General features: G+C 56.0%; 1 protein-coding gene across 2 annotated transcripts; it reads left to right on the forward strand.

Moving 5' to 3' along the window:
- Window positions 1-578: 578 nt before the first annotated feature.
- Window positions 579-26902, forward strand: TASOR2 (transcription activation suppressor family member 2). 2 transcript variants are annotated; one of them, XM_086475090.1, is made up of 19 exons: window positions 579-635; window positions 762-886; window positions 992-1011; window positions 1111-1210; window positions 1932-2032; window positions 3637-3740; window positions 6475-6547; window positions 6659-6733; window positions 10354-11154; window positions 12384-12620; window positions 14374-15301; window positions 16422-16956; window positions 18331-19221; window positions 19285-21852; window positions 22682-22807; window positions 23333-23486; window positions 24046-24151; window positions 26194-26378; window positions 26784-26902. In XM_086475090.1, the coding sequence occupies exons 2-19, from the start codon at window positions 861-863 to the stop codon at window positions 26900-26902; spliced, it is 7149 nt and encodes a 2382-aa protein (XP_086331216.1). In that variant the 5' UTR covers window positions 579-635; window positions 762-860. The 2 variants fall into 2 exon arrangements, with proteins under 2 accessions (XP_086331216.1, XP_086331208.1); XM_086475082.1 differs by having other exon boundaries at window positions 18331-21852.
- Window positions 26903-27397: the final 495 nt, after the last annotated feature.

Below are 27397 nucleotides of genomic sequence, written 5' to 3' on the forward strand. Positions count from 1 at the left end.
TCAGGCTGGAGAGCAAGAGATCCAGCTGGGACGGCCTGCAGGGCAGCAGAGGAGGCGGAGGACCTTCCAGATTCCACCGCTGCGATCAGAAATTCCCCACAGGGTCACCTTTTTTCCCTGGACTCTCATGCATTTTGGAGGTTTGAGAGGGGGGAAACCTAAGGTGACTCAGATCACGGCCCCTTTCTATTCCTCCATGAGACTGGCCCCTTTCTCCCCTCCCCGCTGGCTCCTGCTCTCTGTAGCTGACACCAAAACCACGCTGCTCCCGTTTGCTCTCCTGAGCAGCGCCGATTTGTCTGCCATGACGAGCTCAGCCAAGCCAGACCCTCAAGTTTGAAAGGACACAAATACACACAACTCCCCTCACAGCGGTGGCAGGCCTGCCAGGAACACTATTTTTGGGAAAAAGGAGAATCCAGGGGTCTTTAAAAATAAGTTTCCGCGAACAGTGCTGCGTATTCTCTCTTTTTTGGGGGGGAAATTTTCTGGCACAGGGGAAGGTCAAGGTGGTATCTGAGAACTACACGACCAGCTATACCTGCCCGTCTCCCGGCTATGACTGCCACGTCGCCGTGAGCAGGAACAACGCCCCCTCCAAGACCAGCCCCTGCCAGGCCTTCAAGCAGAGCCAGGTAGAGGTTTGCCACAGGACCGTGCGGACGGCTCGCTCACGGGCTGCCGGGGATCGTGGTGCTGGCCCGGGCGCCTCGCTCGTCCCTCACCTTGTTTTTTCATCCGTGTTTCCCTTCTCCCCCCAGTATTACGTGTACGAAGTGTCCGATGGCGGCGCTGCCGAGCGGCCCAGGCAGATCTGCCCCTACATAGTCATCGCCTGCCAGTACAGGGAGCCCAAGGAAATGCCCGTTTTAGCCAGAGAGAGCCTGTGAGTGATCTGCTGTCGTTCCAAAATACCTCCTCGCTTTTGTGGGCTGGTTTTCCTTTCCCCATTGCTAAATGTTCCTTTGGTTTTTTTCTCCCTTTTCTCTAGACCTGACCTTCATCACAAAGGTAGGAGCAGCTGGTGGTTGGGTTTGGGTTATAAATGTGCTTTTCTCTGTTTGCCCTCTCCTCTTGCTTTCTCTGAGCCGTTCTCCCTCTTGCCTGTAGCGTTGTACTGTCCGTGGAGGGGGCAGCTCTCCATCCGGGGCCAGCTTTTGTGCAACATCGCCCTGAGGACCCCGTACAGCTCCGCGATTCCAGCCCAGCTGTAAGTTACCCCTTTTTCTCTTCTTTCTCTACGATTCGTGGAGTGTGAAGCGTTACGCCTTTGGGTGTCTGGGTACCAGTGAAAACCAGTTTTGTGTCTCCTGCCCCATCCCTTTATTGATCAGCAGCTTCTTGCAGCTGTCCCAGCTTACCACCAGCGCTGTCGGGGCAATCATCAACGTCAGGAAGGGGGGTTGGGCAGCCAGCGGTGCAGTGTTGCAGCCGCAGCTGGATGAGGACGCGAGATGGCAGCTGGAAACGGCTGTATTTTGTCACTTGGCTTTGTAAACCGCTTTGGGATGTTTGTGCCAAATCACTTATTCCTGCTTGGGAGTTTTGTCCTTGTGAGGAGCGGGCTTCCTGACGGTGCACGTGCGATCAGCCAGTTGTGTTTACAGATGGGCACAAGGGCAAACAAAATATTGAGGTAACTAACGTTCAAAAAAATCGAAATATTTCAAATCTTTGGTCGTCAGAAGCCAACCAGCAGGCAGCAGTTTGAAACAGCCCGTAACACAGCCACCAGTATCAGTGTTTGGAGGCATTTACAAACAGGATCCTCAAATCAGCCAAGTGCTAATCGAGCTGCACCATCCCCAGGCTCCTCTAGAGCTCTTTTCTCTGGTTTCACAGTGACAGGGCAACCAGGAACCCTTCGCTGTGCTTCATGCTGGAAGCCTTTTATGCTTGTGATCTCCCCATCTGCTGCTTTATCCCCACAGGCCTCCCAACTTGGACATTAACCACGTCATGGGTTTGTCTGACTTGAAGAAAAAACTACCAGAAGCTGCATTTGGGAAAAGAAATTACACTGAGAATGAAGGTGAGCGCCAAACCCGCTGGCCTGATGAGGGACATGTGCTTGTGCTGTGCCGGAGGAATTGCCCCGGGGGGGTCAGAGCTCAGGTCCACGTAGCACTGGGGCTTGTCTTAAGGGTGGCTGATGGCAGATAAGGAAGGAGAAATGCCAAGGCAGCACAGGCATGTTCCCCTGTCCACACTTCTTACGGTCTCCTGGTGTGATATAATCCTTTTCCCAAAGCAGCCTTTTAATCGGCCCGTTCCTGGGACAGGGCAGGGTGGGAGACCCTGTTTAGAGACTGGGGCTCCCATCCTGCGAGGGATGGGAGAGCAAATGGAGAGCAAATTCGGGGAGATAAACTTTCCCCTTCCTACATGATCTCCCTGCGAGGTGAGGGACACTCCACCTCTTGGGGTCTGCCCCGGTGTCTCCTGCATTTGGGCGGGTGGGGGTAGCTGCCAGCCGAAGCCGAAAGATGTGGCTGCCTGCAGTAGCTGTGGGTCACGGGTAGCCTGCTTGTGACTTCAGGGGGACTCGTGGTGACAGTGACTGGCAGCATGAGAGGGGAGAGGAGTCCAGAAACCGTGGGGAGAGGCAGGGAACGCTCAGCAATCGTCAAGTAAAAGCACAGAGTTGGGGAAGGGAGAGAACGGATCTACCTTAGTGGTGCTAAGAGACCCTGCTTCCCTCTAGTCAGCCACTCTGCCCTGGTCAGGGCAGGGTGGGGAGGAGGGGACCTGTGCCTGGTGACACTTCAGGGGCTCATACTGCTGGTTGATTTTGGGGTTGGAGGTTTGACGAGCCCGGCAGCTCTCAGCCGCGAGGTGTTTCGCTCCCGATGGCTGCGGACGCGCAGTCCCTGGCCCGGATACCCCAGGTTGCACGTGGAGGGCTCTGGATGTGACTTGCAGAAGCTCTGGGTGCATTTTCGGGTGGTCTTGCGCCAACATAAGCGTGGACTGCTGCAGTGTCGCCTCCCATCTGTGTAGCAGCTCTGCTGAGCCAGGTCAGGGCACTGCTCGGGCTGCCCGACCGCCAGCCTGTTTTGGGGGTTGTTAGTGTTCAGCTTATAGTGCAGGTGGGCACAGGATAGAGCCAGGGAAGGAGGACACAGGAGAAGTGGGGGGGAGGCCACAGAGACCCTTGATGAAGGTGCCGTGGAGCCACGGTCTTAAGATCGGCTGGTGAAAGAGAGGAAATACTTGAAGAGAAGAATTTTGCTGTGGAATGCAGAGGGGTAAGGTTGGGTCTGAGATCTTGCCTTTGTTAAACTGCTTTGGGGATCGGTGTGTGGTGTAAGGATGCTCCATAGCAGGGGAGGATGCATGTCAGCATGAGGTATTTCCCTCTGAGAGGCTCCCTGTCTCTGTTGAAGCACACAGCACTGGTTAAATTGCCTTTGTTAGCTGCGGGGATAAGATAAGAAACATCTCCCGTGAACCAGGGTTGAAGAGGAAACTCACTGCGACAGGAATGTGTGTACCAGCTTAGGAAATCTTGAGAAGTTTGAGTTTTTTAAACCCCAGTGCTTCCACCAATTGCCCACCGATCTTCCTGGTACAGAAACACAGAGTTCGTGGAAGAGGCACTGTTTCAACATCCAATTCTCTCTCTTTTGTCTGCAGTCTGCTTTCAGGGTGTTTACTTCAGCCTGTACGAAGTAGAAATATCAAATAAGGATCAACATAAAATGGATCAGTTAGTAGAAAATCTCAAGGAAAAGGACTTGGTAAGTATTTTAAACCATTGTTGAACTGGGAGGAAAGCAGCCTTTTAAATGATCTCTTGAAACTTTTGGTAACGTTATTCACAGATTCTGAACTAATGCAAAATGGGAATGAATTTCCCTGCTTCGAGTATTAGTTCCCTGCTTTGTTATTATCAAACATCCTTCAGTCTTTCCTTGTATAAAGTGTTAACTGAAGGTTACCCGCTATGAGCTGGGAGCTGATTTCTAGGGTGAGTATGCCCTGCTAAGCAGAAGGTGTTACACCAGGCAAACCTCCTTTTTGGCTGTGTTTATGCCAAATGAGATTATTTTGTTGTCTTTATTCATCGTTTTCCCCCTTGCGTTGCAAACAGAATGATGGACAAAGACTGCGAGGGGGTGTCATATATTAAGAAAGCAGAAGCAAAGTCACCCAGTGCCAAAATGAGAATTACTAAGGGAAAGATAGAAGCTGTCACACGCCTGCCTTTCTCCCTCGTGGCTGAAAAATAGCCCCCACTCAGCTAGATGCTCACCGTTACGCTGCTGAAACCTCCTGGGCTTCTGGGAGCCCTGAAGATGTTGAGATTTATCCTTTTAATGGGAGTTTCCCTTGCGAGATGTTCCCTGATCAGGCTTTTTTGCAGCACGCCGGGGGCTTTTTGTTCCTGGTGTGATTGTCCCGTCTCCTTGTGACTCCGAGGGATAAACCTCCCCCCGCTGTGGAGCGCGGCGTCTGCGTCTCTGCTGGGCTTTGTGGTCGCCTTGGGGTTGGCTTTGCCGCTCCTGGTCGCTCTCTCGCATCTGATGCTTCCTGGAGATTCAGGGTTGTAAATTCACGGCTGCAGACTCGGGGCGTGTAACGTACCAGAGCGAGTGTTTGTGGTGGATCCCTGTAGGAAACGCACTCAGACTCTCTAAGTATTGATTGAACTGCATGAGGGGGGAAAAGAAAAAGAAGCAGGGGGGGACAGCAAAGAGAATCGTGGTGTCCCTTCACGTGCAGGTCACCCTGAGCTGTGCAGAGTCCGTTGGACCTCTGGTTGGGGCACAGATCAGTCCGTGTTGCAGCGCATCTTGAGCTTCCCAGCGTCTGAAGGGACATAAGCTTATCTGTGCTGTCCCTTTTTCCTTCTGTTCTCACCAATAAAAGACATTTTAATCAATACTTTAGAGTCCAAGTGCTTTTCTTGCTGGGATCTGTGACAGCCGCTTGTCCCCGGTGCGTTACACCGTGTCTGCAGCCACTGGGGTTCGTAACGTGCCTCCTGCCCGGCCCAGCAGAGCTGAGCTGGCTAGAGGAGTGGGCAAAGAGGAGATGGTTGAGTTGTGGCCACGAGCAGTTGGGGATTGAAAGCCAGCAGGAGCATCGTTGTCCCTAGAGCTTCCACACCCTCATGCATCCAGATTAATAGATCTCCCTTATTTCGGCGAGGAATCGGTCACAGCCCCTTTTGGGTGTGCTTCTTCCCTCCCCTGTTGAGCAGCCCATGGGTGAATCCGCTTTGGTGGCAGCTCCCAAAAGCCTGAATGAAAAATGCCCTCGATCTCCAAAATGCCCTCGGTCTCCTTGCCCTTTCAGTGGTGCCTGGGCCAGGCTCCCACCTTCTGCAGGGCCCAAGTGAAAATGAAAGGGTGGCTGGGGCTCAGTGGGGTTCCCTGGGGCCAGCTGCCCTCCTCTGGGTGCTGAGGGGTGTCTCTCAGCTCTGTGTCGGGCTCTGCTGCCTTAGGGCTTGACTTTCCTCCTCCCCTGCCTCAAAATGATCCTGTCAGTGAGAAACCACAGCTATTTCATTGAGCTGGAGTGGTGCAGGAGAGATGCTGGCTCTTATCCCTGCTGCTCTGCTGGCTTGAGACAACCAAAGCAAGGAGCTACCCTTCTGAATAGTGAATATTACACTGAAATTGTTCAGCATTCCCAAAGCTGTTTTGTCCTGGAGAAATTAGTGGGCATTAGTCCAGTCCTCTCATGTCTGACTGTATTGAACGGGCTCAGTGAAGTTTCACAGAGCATTACAAGCCCTCTAAGCGTTACAAGTTCCTCTGAGTTTCCTGAAAAGATGTGTCTGCGTGGAAGAAAGATCCAAACGAGTGTCCCCATGGAGGGAAAGGCAGTCCAAGCCAAGCTCTGCGATGAGGCACCGAGCAACACCCAAACACGAGAGAAGCCTCGCTAAGTGCACGTACCTTTTCAGACGTGCGGTCATCCAGCTCTGAGACAGTCTCACAGGCATTGCTTGGCCTCAGCAAATTATTTTTTTCACCTATTCGTGGATACCGATGCTGCTAATAAGCTGCATGGCCTCAGCTTCAGTCAGGCTCCTGGCTGGAACGGTCGGTTGTGTTTTGTCAGACGCTGGTGTCCAGCTTTGCTGTCCCTGCTGGGAAAACCTTCCACTTGGGCGGCAGAAAGCCATTCCTGGCTGAGGTGCCCAGAGGCTTTTGAAGCGAAGGGACTAAAATTATTAACCTTGTTCATTAATTACAGCTAGTTTGGCTAAGCTTATTTGTTTTTTAAGGGACAGAAGGGAGGAATTTGAGAGCTGAGTAACATGAACGGAACGTTTTTGGTTACAGGTCCCAGTTGACCCAAGTGGCATGAAACGAACAGTGTCCTCCTCGAGAGGGAACGAGCTGGTGGTGTTGGCACAGGTTCACTGGCAACCAGGGCTTGTTGACACTCATGCTGTGTGATACAGAGTGTGCTAAGGAGGAAAGGGAGTGGTTGCTCTAACTTTGTGTGTGTTCGTTATAGGCAATCATCAAATATTTACAAGATCAAGGAGTCCTTATCCTCCTCACGTCCTCTGCCTTGGCACGAGATGATGGTAAGACGTGGCGACGTAGAAACCAATATCTGTGCTTAAACATCCTGCTCTGTTTTCGAGACAGAGGTCAGTCCCCTCGGTCTAAACAAAACCTGTTGCTTTCTTTCGTAGGGTTTGACCCCAAGGAGCCCGTCAGCCTTCTGGCCCTGTTTCTGTTCACCTCCTCCCGGTCGGTGTGCCTGAGAGGTAGGGAGGTGCCCTTTGCCGGCTTCGGGCGCTGTGTTTTGGGTCTGGGATCCTCACCAGAAGGTCCTCACAGGCACATTCTTCTTGAAGAGCTGATTTCTCTGCTCAGAACCACCTACAGGTTTAGCGCAAAGGGTGTTAAAAGAGGAGGGAGAAGTCCAACTCTGTAGCTGTGCTGCATTTTAAGCTCTTCTAAACCAGATTCCCTGCCTTGCCCCTTCACTGCACGTCCTTGTCCCTTTGTAGGAAGTGGATGGGAGTGACAAATAATTACTTTTCTCCCTCTCGGTCAGTTTTCAGCAGCACCTGCTCCCTGAACTGTCTTACATGTGCCTGTGGGAGTCTGACTCCTGCAGAGCCTGGCTTACAGCCCTAAAGGGGCGCTGGAGCCGTGCTCAGGAGGGTGAAACGACACATGGCGCTTGCTGGACCCTGCACGGAGCTAATGTGATTCACTAAACCCTGCCCTAAAAAACACATGAATTGTTTTCTGCTGAAATAAGCAAAATGGACTTTGGGAAAGGTTGCCCCTGGTGTGAGGAGGGAGAGGAGGGCTGAGGAAGGGGCGTTGCTCCTTAAAAGAGCAATGAGTGTTTGGAGGCTCAGCTGTATTGTGTGACTTCTGTGCTTCGGGATCCGTAAATGCTGGCAGGGGAGCCATGAGACCAGTCAGGGTGTGGGATGAGGGAGGGAGGCGGGGAGATGGTGTTGGGCAGAGCCACGGTGCTTTGCTGCCATCAAGGTGAATCACAGCTCTGGGACCTGAGAGGTGCATCCAGGCTGTCTGCAGCTCCACAACGTCCTTCTTTTCGTGCAGAGCAAACACAGAGGCTTTAAATAGGAGAAAATAAAGGTGGCACAGTTGGAACCTGCAGATCTTGAAATAACGAGCTTTAACCTCTGTTGCATTGGCCTCAAGTTTTCTCTGTACCTGTTTTTGCTGCCGGGTGGTGTCTCTGTGGAAATACTCACACTACAGTTTCCTCTTGTGGGCATCGAGGAAGTTACTGCTCCTCCTCCACCAGTAATACTTCCAGCCTTGCAGAGCCCCAAGCAACAACATATAAACAGGGGCCTTTTGCTCTGCCTAACTTCTGGCTTGCTTTTTGTTGAGTCATCTTAGGGACAAGCCAAGAGCCTGTTTGTGCCAGCACACACTGGTATTTGTGTGGGTGATGACGATGGAGGTGCCCAGGACATACCCATCTCCCCTCCCCGGAAGATAAACTTGGCAGAAGAGTCGACAGGCCCATCCGAGCATGGATTGCTTTGTCTTTTTCGGTGCTTAACCTACAGCTGTAAAATTTATCCTTCAGGATCTGCGCACAAAGTGGGCTTGTGAGTCCGGTGAAGACATGATGGTAGCTTGGCAGCGCAGGGTGTGAATGTCCTTGCCTGAATTCAGCCGACTGAGTTTCAGGACGTGCTGCTGGTGGCTGTGTTAGCACGGCAGCTTCTCTAGTTTCTTTTCTAGGAGAGAGACGGGCCCCTCCTGAGGCAGCCTGAAGAGCCAAAGTGCCAGCTCAAACCTGGGATCAGGTTGTTGCTGTGATGCCTGAAGCGAGGGCTTGAAGTTGGGTGAGGTGAAGGGGAAGAATGCCCGGAGAGCAGGCTGGAGGTGGGAACTGACCACCCAGCTGTTGAGATCTTGCTGAGCAGCCCTGCAACAGGCAGAAAATACCCTCCAGAGCAGAGGGATCTATTCCTGAAGGGCTGACTGCTTAGCACTGTATGCTGAGGGAGAGGAGAACAGGGCAAGGAGGCATTTAGCACAAAGAAGGTTATTGTGGAAGAAGGTGGTGGAGACGGAAGAGGGCACGGGGTGTAAGGAGCATCCCAGAGCGAAGGTGGTGTGAGCAGCTGGTTGGGAGGAAGGTTTGGGGCTGTAGCAGCTGTTGCCTGTGGCTGGTGTTGGTGCTAAAGAGGAGGCAAAGCCTGAGCAGCCAGAGGGCAACTGGTGACAAAGTGAAGAGGCAGGGGGAGAGGATAACAGCGAGTAAACGCTCGACATTGTTACGTGTCGGGATCTGAACGCTGGTGGCTTCCAGATGTTTTCCCTCTGCTGCCAGCAGGACTCCTGCGTGTCCTGTCCTGTTCTGCCTACGCGAGCGGCGTTACACCAGCCAGCTCTGGCTGTCCCCGGGCTCTGAGACCTCTCCTTGCTGGGGTTACGACCCCTTTTTTCCTTTAGGGCTGCTTCTTTCTGTGAAGCAGAGCTGAGCAGGAGTTTGGGGTTGAAAAGAGACGGTCGCCGAAGACAGCAGAGGTGCAGGGGAGACGCGAAGAGGGAAGGAGGGTGAAAGACAGCCACGTCTGAAGTCATCTCAGCTCGGGCTCGAAGCACAAATAATGTTTCCTGTTTTGAAACGAGCGGCCTCCGAATCTGTTCCCTTCCAGTCCAGATCAGCCGGCGGGAGGAACGTGGGGCAGGCGTAACCAGCCCGCCGTGCCGCAGCGTTCCCGAGCCAGCAGCGGGGGCAGGCGGCGGGGAGCTGGCTTGCTGGGAGGCCTGGGCTGACCGGTAACAAGGACCAGCGTTGCCAGCGCGAGGCAGGGCCAAGAGGGGAAGAAAATCACGCCGCTGGGAGGGGAAGAGAAACGGTTTTGCCTCGCTGGGAAGAGGCGTGACGGGGAACTGGGGTCGTCAGCCTGGCCCTGCAGCCGAAAGAAACCTCGGGAGTCGGGTCGTAACGCGCAGATGGGCCAAACCTGCGGGTGCGAAGCGCCAACGGCAGAGTGCTGGGCTGCAGGAGACGAAGCTGGGAGAAGTCTGGCTTGTGCAGGAGGGAGGCTCGACCGACAGGCTCTGCCTATCACACTGGCTCTCCAGGGATTTCCAGACACCGAGAGGATGCTGCTATGCCAAGCAGAGCCTGCTTCCACGGTGACACCACCCTCGAGCCTTGGGACTCGTTGATCCCTCCTGGGAGCTAAACCCGAGGCTTTTATGATACTGCGTAGTGTATGTGGTAGGATCCGTCCTCCAGCTTTAGAAAGTCACCCCGGGGATTCATGTTCTTTGTTTACACAGTCCCCAGGTCTGCTTGGGGAAGTCTGTGTTCCTCATCCCGCTCCAGAGGACCGCTGTGGTGTCTTCATGTGAAGTGCCTCCACCCCCACTGACGGCAGGTAGCGATGGAGCTGCTTAGGAGTTGCATCTGAACAGGGACGTAACGCAAGTGATCTGAAAATGGTGCTAGTCTGAACACCCTGCATTTAGTCAGGTTTAAAAAAAAAACAACAAACAAACAACAAAACCCGTGTATTTTCAGAGCTCTGACTGTCCTAAATGTTGGGTGTAGCAAGAGCTGCTGGAGTGACGGGATTTGGACCACTGTGTGTGCGAGCTCCCTGTCGTTTCCTGCAGAACGGGGCTGGCTGACACGACAGCCGTCCTTCATCTCGGTGTAATCCACTTCTGACTCCGATGTGCAATTCTTTTTTGCCTTCAGCAGTTGCAAGTATCGATCAAACCAGGGCAGCACCCCTGGGGATGGCTTTTTGGAGGTTGGCTACTGGGGCTTTTTCGTGGCTTTCGTGTTCTCTTTGCATGTAACGGTGAGGTGGGGAATTTAACCCTTTTTTAATATCAGTAAAATTCTCTTCTTTTCCTTTCGCAGTTGAAAAGCACGATGCAAAAGATGAAAGGGAAGATAGTGACATCTCATTAAGAATAGCCTCAGTTTTGCCTGGACTTCGCTATGCCTTACAGAAAGCCACCAGTTCTTCCTGGGGGGACACAGTCAGTACCAGCATACGTATCAAACAGCACTTGCAGGAATATGCAAAGCTTGATCAAGATACACAGCCCACCTCTGGCCAAAACAGCGAAGTTCCCCTCGCTTCTCTCCTCTCACCAACTGAGGGTGAATGTACTAATCCCTTCGAAAAGCCCTCAGAGCAGTCCTTCTCCCAGCTGCAGCGTTACCTCTCGGATCCCAGCAGCTATACCCTGGAAATGTCGGCTGCCTTGGGCTGTTTGTCTGGTGCTGTTCAGTCTCTTTGCTGCGATTCCAAGGCTGATTGTGAAGCGCTCGTCTCTTCAGCTGGGCCACCGGACCCTTTTCCTCCCAACACAGCAGTGGAAATAAAAATCAAAAGTGAAAACCCCAAGCCCGCTGTGGGGCTGGACCGGAGTGGTGAAGGGCCCGCAAAAGACATCAGCTCAGCCAGCAAGCTGTGGGTGCAGCAGAGCAGGAGGAAATCCAGCCGAGCCGTTGTGACCAGCAGCAGGAAGAAATGGTCACCCCTCAAGATGCAAATGCATCCTGTGGGGGACAGCGGCAGGAACAGGAAAGCCACCAAGAAGAAGAAAATCAACATCGCTTTCTCTTTTCCTAAAAAGCCAGGGTTCACGGCCAATTCCGACGAGCCCATGCTTAAATTGGCCAATTTGCAGTTTCCACACAGGAGGAAAAGAGGTAGGTGCTCCATAAATGGGACTGACTTCCCCCTGCTTCTCCAGGGGATCCAGCTGGGATACTCAGGCTTCGCTAGTCCCCTCACCGTCCCCCCCAAGGTGCCCGGAGCAAGCAGACACCTCCCGAGAGCATCCTAATAGGTCTGCGGTGATGTCTCCACAGGCTCTTGTTCAACCTGGGGAAGAGCCCAGGGCTCTGACAGGGGATTTCGGTGAAGGTGCCTGCAACTCGGTGCAGTGGTCCGTGCTATTTCCTTCCTTTGCTTACGGGGGACCGTGCACGGGGGCGTCAGCCAGGTCGTGGTTCTTGCATCCCTTGTCCACGGGCTGTCGATGGCTCAGGCAAGGAGCAGTTGCCAAAGCCATGGTCATCACAGGCTGCCTAGATAGTCAAGCCACCCGGCGTGGTCACCTTGTGACTCCCTGAGAGTCAACTTTCTTGCTGTGGCCTTGAGGGAACACGAAGTGCGAGACTGATGACACCCAACTTGCTCTGCTGAAAGCTGGTATCTGGCCCGAGCCACGCGTGGGAGGTGTCTCAACGGCAGAAGTGGTCCTCTGGAGGCTCCTCTCTCACACTGCTGAGGATAGACTAAGGGTGTCCTTCTGAGCTGGCCTGAGCCTCCATCTGATTTGTGGAGGTGCTCAAAGTGGGTTGAGGTCAATCTCAACCTTGGTGATGAAACGTGGCTGGAAACATCCAAAAAGAACCTCTCCTGGCATCTACGTACGTCACGGGGGGCAGAAAGGCGGGTGGCACGGCGTCTGCCCGCTCTGGGCTCAAGTCAGCTGTGATTCAGTCCATCAGGCTCTGTCCTGAGGCACGTTGCCTCAGGCCTGGGTGGCATTGCTTGATGGATCTGGGAGGGGTTCTTGTGTGCTTCTTGGAGAGGTAAATAAGTACCCTCAGGGTGCAAGTGTTCCAGGCAGGAATTAGAGTGACTTATCCCCGGAGAACACCTATTCTAGGTCAGGAAAACAGGCTTTTCATGAGCTTAAGAAGCGCTGCTTGATTTTTGATAACTGCTTACTGATGGCATGTATCACTAACAAACCCATTTGTAAGATCAGATGCATAAATCAAGTCGTTGAGGACTACCCTGCTGCTGCCAATCACTTCTAAAGCAATCCTTCCACATTCCTTGGCCGGATATTTTGCAATTACTCCTTTTTTTTTAATCTGACTCTGTCTCAAACCAAAAGAAATGCCCTCCCTTTTCCCTGTCCTAGGTGCGGAGGTCCTGTCTGCAGAATTTGTGCACAAAACACAGTCTGAACCTGTTCAGAAGGAAACCTCAGCTCCCGACGATCCTGGCTTGGAAACAAAAAGACCAAAGACACTGAAGAACCCAGACGTGAAAAAGCTTCCTGTGGCCGAGACCGTCACGAAGCCAGTGAAAAGTAAGACGCTGAAAAGTGTGGCTAACAGCCCGTCGAAACCTCAAGCCAAAAAGCAAGCAGAAAGCGGTAAGAGTGCTGTTCCCTGTGGAAATCTTTCCTTTAACAGCCAAGCCATCCAACGTCACGGTCAGGGCACGACCGGCTGATGGTACCAGGACGTTCGGCAGCAGCCAAAGGGCCTTAACGTTTAGTGCTGAGGGTCTGGATTGGGGTCTGGGTGCTGCTGCCCCACAGCCTGCAGGCCCCCGGGTAGGCACGGTGGTGTAAACCACGAAGGCGACGGTGCGAGTCGCCGTCACGGGGCGCACAAACCCCGCGGGGTCTCTTCCCGAGTCTTTTCCTCAGCCTTCAGGTTCCACCCTTGGCAACAGATGGCTTAAAAAAGCCCGATTTTTTCACTGCTGAGCTCTGAAACTGCGGTGAGGCGGCTCATGGGCAGAGCGTGATAACGTCCGCTCGTAGCCAGCGTCCGCCTGGGTTTTTAGGCCGTTGTGCTGTAAATCCAGTCATTTTAGAAAGGGTCAAATTGTTGCAGCCTTCACAGACAGACTGCCGTGGATTTAAGAGGCAGCGTGGACAGCCCCCGAGTGTGGCGTCTGCAGGGGCTGGCTGGGAGCCTGCTGTTAAACTGAGAACCAGTAATTCGCTGCCAAAATAAATGATGGAACAGGAGAGTCCTTTTCGGTTCATTTATCGTGTTTTCTCACACTTGGGCTTTGATGTCCTTTCTCAGATCTGTCTTTGGTCTTTCTTTTACCCCTTCCTGGGGGAGGCGAAGGCTTTGAAGACTGGTTTATCCATCTTTTATTGCCACGTGGTCCTGAAACATGGCACTTTCCATCAGCCTGGGTGTTATCAAACGCTGGCCCTTGTTGCCGTTGTCCCATGGGGGTTCCCGGAGCAGATTTGGCCAGTGCTCTCGCGCAGGCAGGGTGTCAGATGGGTCCTGCTGAATCCCAGGGTCTGCCAAAAATGCAAAATAAGAGTGTTTAGCAGAAAAAATTACCCAATTTATATGTCTTACTATGCGGTTATCAAGGAAATTAAATGTAACGTGTGGGACTTTAGCGCAGATGTGATTTAATAAGGTTTTACTTGAGAGATTTTTCTGCTTTTTTTAGTAGAAGGCATTAACCTCGTTTGATGACTTCATTCTGGTTTTATGAGCATGGGCCTGGAGCCATGGTGAGGGGCGTTTTTAAGGCTGAAAACTAAATGAACACTGACTTGCTGTGCTCTGGCTGCCTTTGGGAGCCCCTAGGTCTCTGCCTGTGCTCTGAGGTACAGCTCAGGGGCGGGTTGTGCTCTTGAGAGGGTGTGCAGTGGGAAGCGTGAGGGCAGGGTGGTTTTTCTCTGTGTTTCGAAGGGTTGAGGCTTTTTATAACTGTGGATTATTGAAAGCGTAGCACAGGGTTTATCTGTGAAGACTGCAAATACTCAAACTAGAAGAAAATTTAAAGAAAAAAAAAAAAAGAAGGGTGAAGGAAACAGCTGAAATATCTCAGGTTGCATTTAAGTGGCCAAACCACCCTGCGGAGAGGCCAAGGGAAGTTCTGTTCGCTCTGGATCGGTGCTGTTTATTTCTGAGACTAAACCCCCTTCTTGAAATCGCTTAAATTCCAAACTCTGGATCGTTTTGTAGTAGCCACGGCCTGCGTGACCACGGAGATGGGTTGGGGTTTTTTTTTTTTTTTTTTGAAGCGTGCAAATTCCACGTTGGAGAGAGACTTTTTCCTGCCAAACTGAAAGCCTGCTTTGAAGCCCTTCTCTAGGCAGAGCTGTGTGGCCTTCGTTAATTCTCTGACTTTTTCTCACGCAGAGTGGAAGGAGCCGTTGTCTGTCCTCCCCAGCGAAGTTTCTTCCCAGTGCCCCGGAGCGGATAGCCAGACCAGTGAGATTTACCCAGGCGCCGTTGCTGAGCTCGGTTTCGATCTGAAGGGGAACAACTACGAGTCCCACGCCTTGAACTTGTTGGCTGATCTGGCTCTGGGTTCTTGTATCCCTTCGTTTAACCCCAGGGACAGCGGGATGAGCGCTGCGTCCCCCAGCCCCTCCAGCGACTCCGCGAAGGAGCAGCAGGGTCATCGCAAGCCCAGGTCCTTGCGTGTTGCTTCCGACCACAAATACCACAGGGTGGACAAGCTGGCGAAGGGAGCCACCTCTCCTAGCAAAGCGTTGCCAAACCAGAAGCTTCCTCTTGCTGAAAAAATAGACTTAAATGACTTGGCCTCTGTTCCCAGGGAGAAAAGCCCCGGGATTTTCAGCAAGAAGAACAGCACGAACCCCAGCCCTTCAAAACTCCATGCGTTGCCTCCAAGAGAGACTCCAGAATCTGCTGAGGTGAACAAGCACTCCTTCATCTCCGCTGAGCACTCCTACGCTTCGCAGATGCCCGAGCACTCCAAGAAACACATGTATCCCAGAGGTGCCCCTTACCCTGGACCAGCACCCTCCAGAAACGGGACCAGGAACGCCCGAGCAGGACCCCTGGTGGGCAAAGTCCTGCCTTTCCGCCACCAGCAGAACAGCACCCACCTGCAGAGACCCTTTGAGGCCGTGGCGATGAGGTGCAGGAGCAGCCTGCCTTCACCCAGGCTGAAGGAGGACTTCGCCGAGTCCCACACGGTGGACGTCTGCGGCGAGTCCGTGAAGGTGACGTGCCACTGGGAGACGGAGTACGTCTTCAGTTTGGACAGCAGGTACACCAACGACGCCCTGGAGAAAACAGTCATCCGCGCCCTGCACGGGTAAGTCGGTCTGGAAGGACGTCTGCAGGGGACCTGCCTCTTGCTGGACGTCTGGAGCGCTTTTGGAAGGGGCTTCCTTTGCCTTTTTTGCTTTGCTTTGCATGATAAGTGACTTCCCCCTCCCCCCCCCCCGCCCCCCATGCTTAGATGCTCGGTTTGGCTGTGTTAAAGCTGGTGTGTCTTCCCTGGGGAGAAGGACTTGGGGATACTGGTGGGTGACAAATTGGACGTGAGCCGGCAGTGAGCGCTCGCAGCCCAGAAAGCCAGCGGCCTCCTGGGCTACATCCAGAGCAGCGTGGGCAGCGGGTCGAGGGAGGGGATTCTCCCCCCTCTGCTCTGCTCTGGTGAGACCCCCCTGCAGGGCTGCGTCCAGCTCTGGGGCCCCCAGCACAGCAAAGACACGGAGCTGCTCGAGCGGGTCCAGAGGAGGCCACGAAGATGCTCAGGGGCTGGAGCAGCTCCCTGTGAGGACAGGCTGGGAGAGTTGGGGGTGTTCAGCCTGGAGAAGAGAAGGCTTCAGGGAGACCTTATTGTAGCCTCTAAATATATACAGGGGGCTGATAGCAAAGACAAAGATTTTTTTTACCCAGGCAAGATTTTTTTTACCCAAGGGGCAGCGGTTTTCAACTGAGAGAGGGTGGGTTTGGTTTGGACGTGAGGAAGAAATTCTTTACTGTGAGGGTGGTGAGACCCTGGAGCAGGTTGCCCAGAGAAGTTGTGGCTGCCCCGTCATTGGAAATGCTCGAGGCCAGGTTGGATGGGGCTTGGAGCGACCTGCTCCAGTGGAAGGTGTCCCTGGCATCTTCCCACATGGCAGAGGGGGATTGGACTAGATGATCTTTACAGGTCCCTCCTCACCCAAACTGTTTCATGATTCCCGTGGCTCTGCAGCTAGAATTGGTACCTAGAGCCATGAGCAGAAGTCCTCCTTTGCAGCTGCGAGCTTCTCTCTTGTTTTCAACAAGCTGGAAACCACATCAATCAGTCTGTGTCTGCAGCTGGTTGCAGCCCCCCTCCACTGGGGCTTGGTGCTGGGGGGAACCAGGAGATGAGTTGCCTTGTGCTGGTCAACAGGAGGGAGGATGAAGACGTTTCAGGCTCTGTTTGCTTTCCCTTCCAGGCCCTGGGACCCTGATCTGCCCGATGACGTGGAGGAGTTGAAGCTGATACTTCATATGTGGGTGGCTCTCTTCTACAGCAAACCCAGCAAACTCCTGAGCAGCACGAGGAAGGTGGTGGAGCACAGCAACCCCGAGAAGTACGTCTCAATAAACAGCACTGGGGACTTTTTTGAGCTGAGTGATGATGGTGAGGACTGTTTTGGGTTGGAGACGTGCCCTGCAGACTCACGGTCAGATCCTGACCAGACTCCCAGCAGCTCTCTGGATCGCAGCACACGTTGCCAGGGACCTTTCCACCCAGAGGAGAGCCCTGCAGACTCTCAGACTGATGCTGATGGGACTCCTGGTGTTGTGGATAGTACGGTATCATCTTCTTCAGGGGAGCTGCCCTGTGAGGAGGAGGAGCCTTCCTCCACCAGCTGTTCTGAGAGCTTTTCCCTCGCTGAATGTGCCGAGGAGAGCCTGGCTGTGAAAGACAGGCAGCCAGCGGTTGTTCCTGAGGAACAGGCGCCTGATGTCTCGACTGTCACTGCGGTAAGAGCTTGGGGTTTGGGTGATACGAGGCTACGGGGCACACGATGCATTTTGTGCTTAGAGGAGTAGGATCTTCTGAGGGGAGTGGAGCTTGTGGGCTCCCTTAGAGCCAGGTAGTGGAGGTGCCCAAAGGAGGACAGAAACGTCCCTCAGCTTTTAGCTGCCCCAAGTGACAGCCACGCAGACATGCTGAGAGTCACCATAAGGAAGGTTTCAGGCCTCAGTCTGGGTTTGGATGTCCTCTTGGACTGAGCTGGCATCCCCAGGCTCTGGCATGAGCCGTATCTATCCCTGCCCAAGGGAGCAGGGCCTTGACATGGATGCTCTCCAAGGGGGAGGAATCCCAAAGAAGAAGAAGAGGAATTAAAAGTGTCGAGCTCAGCATCTGTTCAGCTGATTTCAGCTGCGAGCCGTGTGAGCTCGGATGAGATCTCAGCCCCGCGCTTCATTGAGGGAGGAGAGGAACCACGAACCCCCCAGACCGTGACTCAAAAGCCTGCCCCGTCTCCTGTGGGCAGCCGCATTTGTCTCCCCATGGTCACCTGGACGTGTCAAGGGACATGGCACAGCCTTTCCTCTGCTGGTTTGGGAGAGCTGAGGTTGGCTGGCTTGGAGAGGTTTCCCCCCCACAGATGGCAGCGCAATGCTTTGCAACAATTCCCTCGCCCCTCTGGTGAAGGTAGTTAATATTCCAGGCTGGGTAGGGTTTTCTAAATGGATTTTTACAGTTTGTACGGTCTGCAGATGATCAGGAGGGGAGGTACTTGGGTAAATATAAAACCTGGGTGCCTGCTGGTATTTTTCAAGCCTGAATTCTTGACCTGAAGTTAAAACTTCTGCTCCGAACAAGCGGGCAGCTGCCACACTGCTGCCGCTGTTTTGCACGAAGGAAAAAATATCCCCGTGCTATTTACCACCTGGTTTTAGCGCTGTGGAGCGGGCAGAAGTGTTTGGGGAGGAAATCAGTGGCATCACTATCCACAGTGTCCGTATAGCTTGCTTGGACAGGTAAACTCAGTAGAGATTAGAGATGCTGCTACGGGCGTTACCTCTGGGCACCGGTTGATGGCCCCTGCGCAGTTTGGCCTATTTTTAAGCCATTTCATGGTGTGAAGAAGGTAGGAAGTTTCTAAACCTTTCCCTGGCTGTCTGTGGGGCTCTGCTTGCTGGCTGCAACGGGGATGGTAGTGGCTTATGCGAAGTAAGGATTCAGCCTGGATGTGCTTTGGAGACAAACTAATGTCCTCAGGTGCTGTTGGAGGGGCTGGACTTGCAAAGTCTGAGCATGTAAAATATCCACCTCCTCCTGCACGGGTGTTTCAGCTCCTGCGTTGGATTCCCTTAAAGATTAACCTCTGAATTGTGTTGTTTCAGGAGGAGCCACCCAGGGAGGGACTGCCGGACGCTACAGTTGCCCCCAGCCCTTCCGAGGAGCTCAGCGATGCCGGCGAGCCCCCAGCTGCGCCGGGCAGGGAAAACCTGTGCACCCAAGCCCCAAATTCCAGTACAGCTCCCTGGAGCGATGGCCCGTGCGTGCTGCGTGGGTGCGGAGAGCAGCAGGAGAGCGGGTGGGCAGCAGGGTCAGGGGGTGTCCCCAGTCCTCCTGAGGACGGGGAGAGCATGGGAGACGCTGGACGCTGTGCGGAGGTTGAGGATGGCAGCTGGGCCACCAGCGACGGGGTGCAACGTGCCTGTGATTCGACGCCCTTAGGAACGAGTCCCAGAAGTGCGAAGCCCCGTGGAGCCAGTGGGGAAGGCAGGGAATCACGAGACCCCTTTGGACAGCCAAAAAAAGAGGAGGAAGAGGTGGAGGAAGGAAAAAAGGAAGAGGAGGACTCTGAATATGAAAGCACAGTCCTGGGGCCTGTTGGTTTAACGTTTTCTGAAAGCGCTGAGGACAACGTGGAGCACGAAGGCAGCGAGGGGAAGCAAGCGAATGCGGCGTGTCTGCAGGACTTCGGCGTTCCTGGAGACGGCCCTGTGCCCAGCCCCGCTGCCTTAGCGTCCCCCTGCCCAGGCAGATCCACGCCAGCGCTGTCAGATGGGACTGGGACTGGCCCTCAGGGCCTTCCCGGTGCGGTGGCACCAAGCCTGGACACGCTGCAAGAGCCCTGGGAGGCTCTGGCCACCTCAGGCGGGGAGACAAACGGTGTCGGTTTGGCACGTGCGGCCGGTCCAGCCGATGCGGGGTCGCCCCGTGACAGGGGGTTGATGCTGCCGCTTCCATCTGGTCCGAGCCTTGTCGGTGGGGCACAGCCAGACAGCGTTACGGGCGACTTGGGACCTGCTGGAGAGCTGCTCGGGGCTGGCTTGGAGCAGAAAGACGAGGATCGGGCGCCCTCTGCAGAAAGGCGGGCGCCTGCTGGGAGCGAAGCTGCCGGCACAGCTGGCCTTGAGTCACCCCACGGCCAGGGAGCGTCACTAACCTTGTCCCCTGACTCCAGCTCCGTCTGCCTCACGTCTCTGGATGGAGCAACAGAGCCTGGGGCTGCTCCAGAGGACCAGGAGGCCACGAGAAGCGTCCAGTCGCCATCACGGAGCGACCTGGGAGGGAGCAGCTGCCTTTCCCAAGGGCGTGGAGGTGATGTTTGTGCTCACCTCGCTTCGCCGAGCGCCGGTGAATCAAACCAAGGCGAGGACAAGGTTTTGGTGGAAGAGCAGCGTAGCAGCCCGTCTGCCAACTGCACAGAAGTGCTGGATGAGCCCTCGGGAGCAGATGATGGCCGGGGCTTCACCTTTGGCTGTACAGCCATAGCAGGAGACTCTGAAGCTGAGGAGAGCGATGATGTGTGCCTCGGTGCAGAGGAGACCCCTGGGAGTGACAAAAACACAGCGCTGGAGGTGTCTCTTCATCACTTCTTGGAATCAGAGCCCTCCTTCTTGGTGAGAGAGGGGAAGGAGCACCCCAGGCAGCAGCAAAGCTCCCTAAACGCTCTGTCCCCGCCTGCCCACAGAGGCTCAGCTCCTGCTTCCCCCCCCCAGCAGGATGCTCTCCCCCGTGGTGGAGACGCAGACCCCCAGCACTTGTTAGAGCAAAGCCAGCAGGGGCCAATCCTCGGCCAACGCGGGAAGCCCGGCGAGCGAGTAGGTGCTGCAGAGGGGAGCGTGGCTGCCGAGAGCCCAGACGGCTCCTTAAAGCCCCAACGGGCAGAAGAGGGGAAAAAAGACACCGGTCCCTGCCGTGCAGAGCCGGTGGAGCGCTCCCCTGTGGGTGTGCTGGTGCCAGGTGACGTGGGATCGATGCCCCCTCCTCCTCTGCACGACCACAAGGCGGGTCTGCGCAGCGTCGAGCTGGGCTCGGTCCTCGGTGTCGACCCCGAGACGTGCTCCCCCAGCGCGAGCCTGGCTCCGGATCGTGCCGCCACCTCCTGCTGCGTGGCACAGCTGCCCCCAGGCGCCCGCTCCGCCTCTGCCAGCCCTGGGGGCCAAGCGACAGACGTGGCAGGGAGCCGGGAGGAGGAACCCATCCTGCGTGAGGATTCGGAAGGAGGAAGCAGCGCCCCTCTTGCCGGCCCGGCGTCTTTTTCAGCCGGGGAGTTGCTGGTGCCGCCGCGCGAGCCCCGGTCTGGGCGCAACCGGGGCGAGCACGAGGCGGAGGGGTCCGGCGCGTTCGCTGACCCGCGCCGAGAGGTGGGAGAGGGAGAAATCCTCGCTCTCCCCTTCCCAACGTTGCCGTTACGTGGGCGCAGGGGCCTCTCTGGAGAAAGCCCGGAGCTGAGCGACGCTGAGGACGTTCCGGATGCGCTCCCCAGCAGAGGCAGGCGCGTGGCCTTGCCCTTTGAAGATCTGTTTGAGGCTTTCTCCGGCGACTCGGACCAGGAGTGCTCCGGGAGGACTTCACGGTCCCCGCTTACAGCCAGGGTTTCCTGCAGGATGAGATCCGTGGGGGCTGCAGACACAAGGACTAACGGTGACTCCTCGGTGCACACGGAGGGGCTCGGCGAGGACTGGGGCTCGCCGGACGCGGAGGGGAGCTGCTCGGGGGCTGAGCGTGGCTGGCCGATCGGCCCGGGGGAAACCAGCAGCGGGCACGTCCCACCCTACGTCAATCTTCGGGACAGCCAAGGGATCGCCAAGGACTACCAGAACTTAGTGGTCACCAAAAAGTGCCAGGAGAGGATGGGGAATTGGCAGTCTTTGAAGAGGCGCGGCCACCATGCGGGGCAGTCTCCTTTGTTAAGGTCGCTGATGGGGACTTGGGAGGGTTTTGAGGAAATCACCGAGCACACTTTGGACATGGAGTGTCTCCGTTTCCATTATAAGCTAAAACAAATCCTAAGGAGTGGGAAACCACCCTTTTCTACCTCCAAAAGCATCTTTCCACAAGACTTTTCTCCCCGGGTGATGTCTGAGACGTCGCCTGTACGAGAAGCTCCCGTCCCGCTCTCCCCACGGAGCAGGAGCCCTTTGCAGGTGACGATCCTGCCCTCAGACACGCGGCCGAGCGGGCTCGGCTGGCGAGAGCGAAGGGGCTGGCTTGGGGAGCCACGTACCCCGTGGCAGGACCCTCTCTCCGACGAGAGGAGCCGATCCCGACCCCCGAGCCAGGCTCCCTTCCACCTCAGCAAGCTCAAATACGATCGTCAGCCGAAGGACTCGCGCGGGGACATCGCCGTCATCCTCGACGAGTACGCCGAGTTCCGCAGGGTGGTGCTGAGCAGGGCTGAGGCGGGGAGCCGGGGCGGAGGGCCGGTCCCGGCGCGCGGGGAGGAGGCCACGGGCGAGTGGAGGTACCCATCCCTCCCCGGCAGGACGGCCGCCTGCGAGGAGATGATCGCGGAGCTGTGCAGCGCCCTGCGTTCCCGCCTGCGCGGCGTGGCCGAGGAGGCCTGCGGCCGCACGGCGATGTTCTACCTGGTGGAGACGGGCGAGGACCCTTTCTTTGCGAGAGTGAAGGTAAAAAGGCAGCCCCGGCGGCCTGGGCGCGGGGATGGGTGGCGCTGGGGTGAGAGCCGAGGGCAGCAGGAGCAGGCGGAGGGCTGGCGCGGGTGGCATTTGGGTCCCTTAAGGCAGGAGCTGCCTCTGCTCTTTCGTCTCGACCCCCACTGCCAGAAATTGGAATCACTGAGGTTGGAAAAGACCCTTAAGGGCATCGAGTCCAACCCTTAGCTCAGCACTGCCAAGTCCACCGCTGAACCGTGTCCCTCAGCGCCACGTCTACACGTCTTTTGAACACCTCCAGGGATGGTGACCCCACCACCTCCCTGGGCAGCCTGTGCCAGTGCTTGACAACCCTTTCAGTGAAGACGTTTCTCCTGATACCCAATCTAAACCTCCCCTGGCACACCTTCTTCTTGTCCCATCACTTGACCATCCCCTGGGCCAAACCAGATCAGAGCTCGTGCAGGAGCAGCCCAAACTCGACCCCCACGAGGTGGCTTTGGCATGAGCTCTCGATGAAAGGGTTGGAAATTTGGGGAGGGTGAACGCGCGGGAAGATGTTGCTGCTCCAAACTAGCAAAGAGGCCGGATGCGTGGCCCGGGGAGATGCTCGAGGTGGTTTTCTGAAAGGTTTTTGCCCACAAAGGTAAACGGCTGCTCCCTCCGCCGGAGCCCCGGCCTGGAGCACGCGGTGCCTTTGACAGACGGACACCGTGGGCTGGCTGGTTGGGGTCGCTGGCTTGTTCCTCTCTCCTTGTCCCCAGGCACGTGTGTGCCAGGACCGTGGCTCCGCCGCTGTGAATATATTCTCCGTGCAAACCTTCTCCCACGGTTGCTGTTTCAGACCTTGCTGAAGAAGGACGGCTGCGAGGAGATCGAACCTCGGAGCTTCTGCGAAGCGAAGCGCCTGGACACCGACCGGCTGCTCGTTGTCATCAGGAACGAGGACATTTCCTCGCACATCCACAACGTAAGGCCCGAGTCCATCATTTGGGTTTTTTTTTTTAATACCAGCATGTGTTTTTTTAAGATCAGGATCCATTTTAAAGGGTTTTTTTAATTTTACACTAGGTATAGCTGCAGATTTAATTGTCAGTCTCTGCAGATACACTGTTCTCTCCGCTGAAGAGGTGCTAAATATTTTAAAAACACGAAGCCTGTCAGTTCTGCTTCTCTTCCATCTCCATTTCTGACAGCTGAATAACGTCACTTGGAGCAGGCCAGCTCAAGGGAGTCGGGCTGGGCTTATCCTGTGTAACGGAGCCGTTCAGCCGGGCTTTGGCTCGTGGGCTCCGGTGAATATTGCAGCAGACTGAGCTGCCTGTAGCTCCCCGCATCACCCTTCAGGGCTTTGCTGTTGGCCTCTGGAGACCTGGGTGTCGGGGTGACCCAGGTGGGCTCCCTGGGTCCCCCAGGAGCGGGGCTGAGCCGCGGAGAAGCGCGCGACGCCGTCGAGAGGCGGCCGCGCGCGCCAAAGCGTCTCTGCTTTGAGCAGGTCCCGTGCTTGCTGCGACTAAAGCGCTGCCCGAACGTGGCGTTCGCCGGAGTGGACAGCCCCGAGGACATAACAGGTCACACGTACCAGGAGCTGTTTCATACCGGTGGCTTCGTGGTGTCAGACGAGGAGGTGTTGGAAACGGTGACGCTGGGTGAGTCTCCCGGCCTTGTGTGCTGGTTTGCCGACACCCCCCCATCGGCGTCCTCCGCTCCTGCTTTTAGCAGGGGGGATTCTTTCCCCCTCTTTGACACCAAAGACCCCATCTGGATTGTGGGTCCGGGTCAGGGCTCCCCCAAAACATCCAAGTACAGCGGGGGCCACCGAGAGGGTCAGGGGCTGGAGCAGGGTTGCTCAGCCTGGAGGAGGGAGGACCTTCACCTCCCTGATGGGAAGCGGCGGCGAAAACAGCCACGCTCGTCCTGGAGATGTGCAGCGCTGGGACACGAGGTGACAGGAACAAGTTGCACTTTACCCTTTTAGATACTAGGGTGAAAAAAATTCACAGCGAGTGCGTTCAGACGCCAGGACAGGATCCCAGTTATCACAACCCAAAGTTGTACGTCTCCATCCTTGGAGATCTTCAAACCTCACCTAGACAAAGCCCTGAGCAACCTCAAGTGGCCCAACTTTGAGCAGGGGTTGGGCCAGAGACCCCCCTCACGCGGCCCCTTCCACCCTTGGTTACCCTCCAGCCCTTGGTGTCTCCCCAGGCCAACTGAAGGAGGTGGTAAAGGTGCTGGAGAAGCTGAACAGAAGTGGGAAGTGGAAGTGGCTCCTTCACTACAAGGAGAGCAAGAGGCTCAGAGAAGACGTCAGGTAACAGCTCTGCGGGGGCAGCTCCCTCATCCCTGCTGTCCTCGTGGCCGCGGTGAGGACGTACCCGCCGGGGTGGAGCGTGGTGTCCCCATCAGGGCGCTCTGCGCAGGGACACGGGGCGAGTCAGGTGCCTCGGGGCGGGCGTTGGCCTCTTACGAGACGAATTTGAAGATTTTTGTTTCTTAAGGACTTTTCTTACCAGCCGAGAGCCTGTGTGCCTCAAGGCTGGAGCTGCTGGAGGTCAGCATTCCAGCACTAGCGAGTCAAGTGCGATGGATTATTTTATACCTGTGTGAGAGGGAGCAGCGGGACGTGGAGAGGCTCAGATGGCCTGAAACGTTGTGCCTTGCGCGTGATCGGGGATGAGGCAGAGCTCTGGCAGCTGCTCCTTGCACCCCGCTGAATCTCCATCAGGCCTTTTCCCCCCCTCGCTTTGGCAGGGACACCCTCTGGGAGCGTTGCAGCCTGCCAGGGCCTTGAGGAAAGGCACAACTTTCCCGTTTGAGGAGCTGCACGTTCCGTGAGCTGCCTCTGCGAACTGAGCTCCTCTTCCCACCAGCTCCTGCACATACACCGGGAGCTCGGGGTACCTTCTCGGGCCTCTCCCTGCCCCACCATCTCTTTGCCGTTTCTTTTTCTGTCCCATCATGTGTGGGATTTGAGGGGGGGGGGGGGGGAGCGATGAGGAGCTCTGAGTGTGCGATGTGGAGAGGAACCGGGGTGTCGTGGGGAGCGCCTCAAATCAAACCCTGCTGGGAAAAGCAGAACGTCTCCTCTTGCTATTTGCTGCTTGTTTTGGGTTATTTGCACCACCACGTATTTAAATGATGCCGTTTCAAGAAGAAAAGACAGACAGTGAATACTGTCCAGTGAAATGTCCTGCTTTCATCACGTTTGAGCTCAGAGAGGGAGGTTTTTAGCGGGCAAGGCTGCCTTTGTTAGTGCCAGACCACGGGCCAGAAAGGGCGGCTTTCTAGTAACAAGGAGGAAACTGGTCTGGTCTGTCTGGGCAGAAAATGCTGCACAAATGGGGAGAGGTCTCAGATCCTCTCCACACTCAGCCTTTATGGTGACAGCACAAAGTAATCGTTCCGAAGACGTGGTTTTCAGTCCTCGAGCAGTGAGGGGTCGCAGAATCTCAGGGTCAGGTGTTTCATTGTAGTCTGTGCGAGGAGGACTCGGCCTCCTCAGCGGATGCTGCTGTGGAGCAAGTGTCTTCCTTGTGCTCCGTCACTCACGTGGTGTCCCTTGGCTCCATTGTGGCAAGAGAGCGCGGAGCCCCGGGGGTCGTGGTTTAACCCCAGCCGGCAGCTCGGCCCCGCGCAGCCGCTCGCTCGCTCCCGCTACCGGTGGGATGGGGGAAGAGAATTGGGAGGGTAAAAGTGAGAAAACCCGTGGGTTGAGATAAAGACGGTTCAACAGGCAAAGCAAAAGCCGCGCACACGAGGGATTCATCCACCACCTCCCGTCGCAGGCGGGTTCTCCAGGCGAGCAGGGCTCCGTCACGGTGACTGGGCTCCGAGCATCCCCCCCTTCCTCCTTCATCCCCCATAGGCCGAGCGTGATGTCCTACGGTGGGGGATGTCCCTTTGGCCAGCTGGGGTCAGCTGTCCCGCCTGTGTCCCCTCCCAACTCCTTGTGCACCCCCAGCCTGCTCGCTGGTGGGGAGCAGGAAAGGCCTTGGCGCTGTGTGAGCGCTGCCCAGCAGCAACGAAGACATCCCTGTGTCACCCGCTCCAGCACAAATCCAAACCACAGCCCCCCTGCGGGCTGCTGCGGAGAAAACGAACTCTGTCCCAGCCAAAACCAGCACACCCAGTCCGTCGGAGCCGACTGGAGCGAGGGGTCGTTTTGTTTTCCCGCTGCACGCATGACCCGCACGGTGCCGCTCCTGCCGCTCCGTGTAGCGCGGGGTAGGGAGCACAAAAGCACCCGTGAGGCTGGAAGAAACACCCATGGGAGAGGGGCAGGTCCCGTCATACCTGCTCATTCCCCCCCACACACACCCCCCCCCAACCACTTCACCTCGCCCCCTCTCCCAGCAGGGTGGACGCCACCGCCCGCAAGAAACACTTGATCCTCAAGTCGTGCCAAGGAGCCGACCTCGTCGAGGTGCTGCACTACCACGCCTGCGACGCCGCCTCGCCCCCCAAATGCGAGTCCCTCAGGTGCTTGTTGAACCTGCAGGTTCAGCACGTCAGCGCCAGGTTCGCCGTGTATCTCACAGGTGAGGAGGGGCTCCGGGCGCTGCCCTGGTGCCCTCAGCCCCCTTGAGCACCATCTTCAGTTGGCCTGGTGGGGGAAAGGACAAGAAACCCCCACATTTTCCTCCTTGTTTCTGCTAGAATCACTTATTTGAGGTGCGGGTCAGGGGCGAGCTGATTCATTGCAAAGGTTTAATTTTTGGGTTTGGAGGTCTGCTAAATTCTGGCGGTTTTTCTGGAGGGTTTTACGTCGCGCTGTCGTCGTGGCCTCGCTGGGCCGAGGCTGGTTTTGCGAAGCGGCGCTGTTCCATCTGCTGGCGTTGGCAGAGCGGAAATAACTGCAGTGGGATTTGGGGCTGTTTTCTGTAGGTTTCGGAACAACCTCGCTTGGCTTGTCTGCGTTCACGCTGCCGCTCTTTCCTTTGCAGAAAAGCCCGGCCTCAGCAGGGAGGTCCTTGAAAGCAAAGGAATCCTCGTCGCCGACGTCGACGCTTTCCTTGGGACGGTGGAGAAAGCGGCTGCCCCGTTTCGAAGAAGCTACTGGTAAGGGAGGAGCTTGGCATCGACCCCATTCTCCCCCCAAAAATGGGGGAGCAGCTCCCAGAATGTCTGCAGGGTGGCAGGCAGGGAGTTGGGGGGGGGGGGGGGTGTCCAGCTGCTCCCGCAGCTCTGCTCTGCCTCTGCCACCCCCCGGGGCCAACTCCTGAAGCCGGAGCCAGGAGGGCCCGGGCTCGGCGCTGCCCGGAGCGAGGAGGGGAGCAGAGCCACGACCCACCCCACGTCTCTGCGTTGCAGGTGAGGAAGCGAAGCCACGACGCGGCTCCTCCCCGGGCCCCTGCGGTGCCGGTTTGGGCATCCCGGTGCTCCGCGAGACAGCCCCGACTTCCCGGTGGGTTTCGGGTGCTGCGCCCAGGACGGTGGCAGGGGCAGGTTGGCTCCGGTTCTGTACATAGAAATTATTTAAAGGTGGTTGATGCAAATTCTCCCCGGGGATTTACTCCCTGCCGTGGAGTTGCATATAGGACAGAGGTTATTTTAATGT

The sequence above is a fragment of the Leptosomus discolor genome, chromosome 1 (genome assembly GCF_034619465.1).
Source record: "Leptosomus discolor isolate bLepDis1 chromosome 1, bLepDis1.hap2, whole genome shotgun sequence".
In the NCBI taxonomy this organism is placed as follows: domain Eukaryota; kingdom Metazoa; phylum Chordata; class Aves; order Leptosomiformes; family Leptosomidae; genus Leptosomus; species Leptosomus discolor.

Excerpts from the sequence above, each read along its gene's own strand:
- TASOR2 (XM_086475082.1), top strand. The coding sequence starts at position 861 with ATGCCCGTTTTAGCCAGAGAGAGCCT. Across the intron at positions 6,734-10,353 it reads CCGGTCGGTGTGCCTGAGAG|TTGAAAAGCACGATGCAAAA; the intron begins GTAGGGAGGTGC and ends TTCCTTTCGCAG. Across the intron at positions 21,853-22,681 it reads CTTTCTTTGCGAGAGTGAAG|ACCTTGCTGAAGAAGGACGG; the intron begins GTAAAAAGGCAG and ends TTGCTGTTTCAG.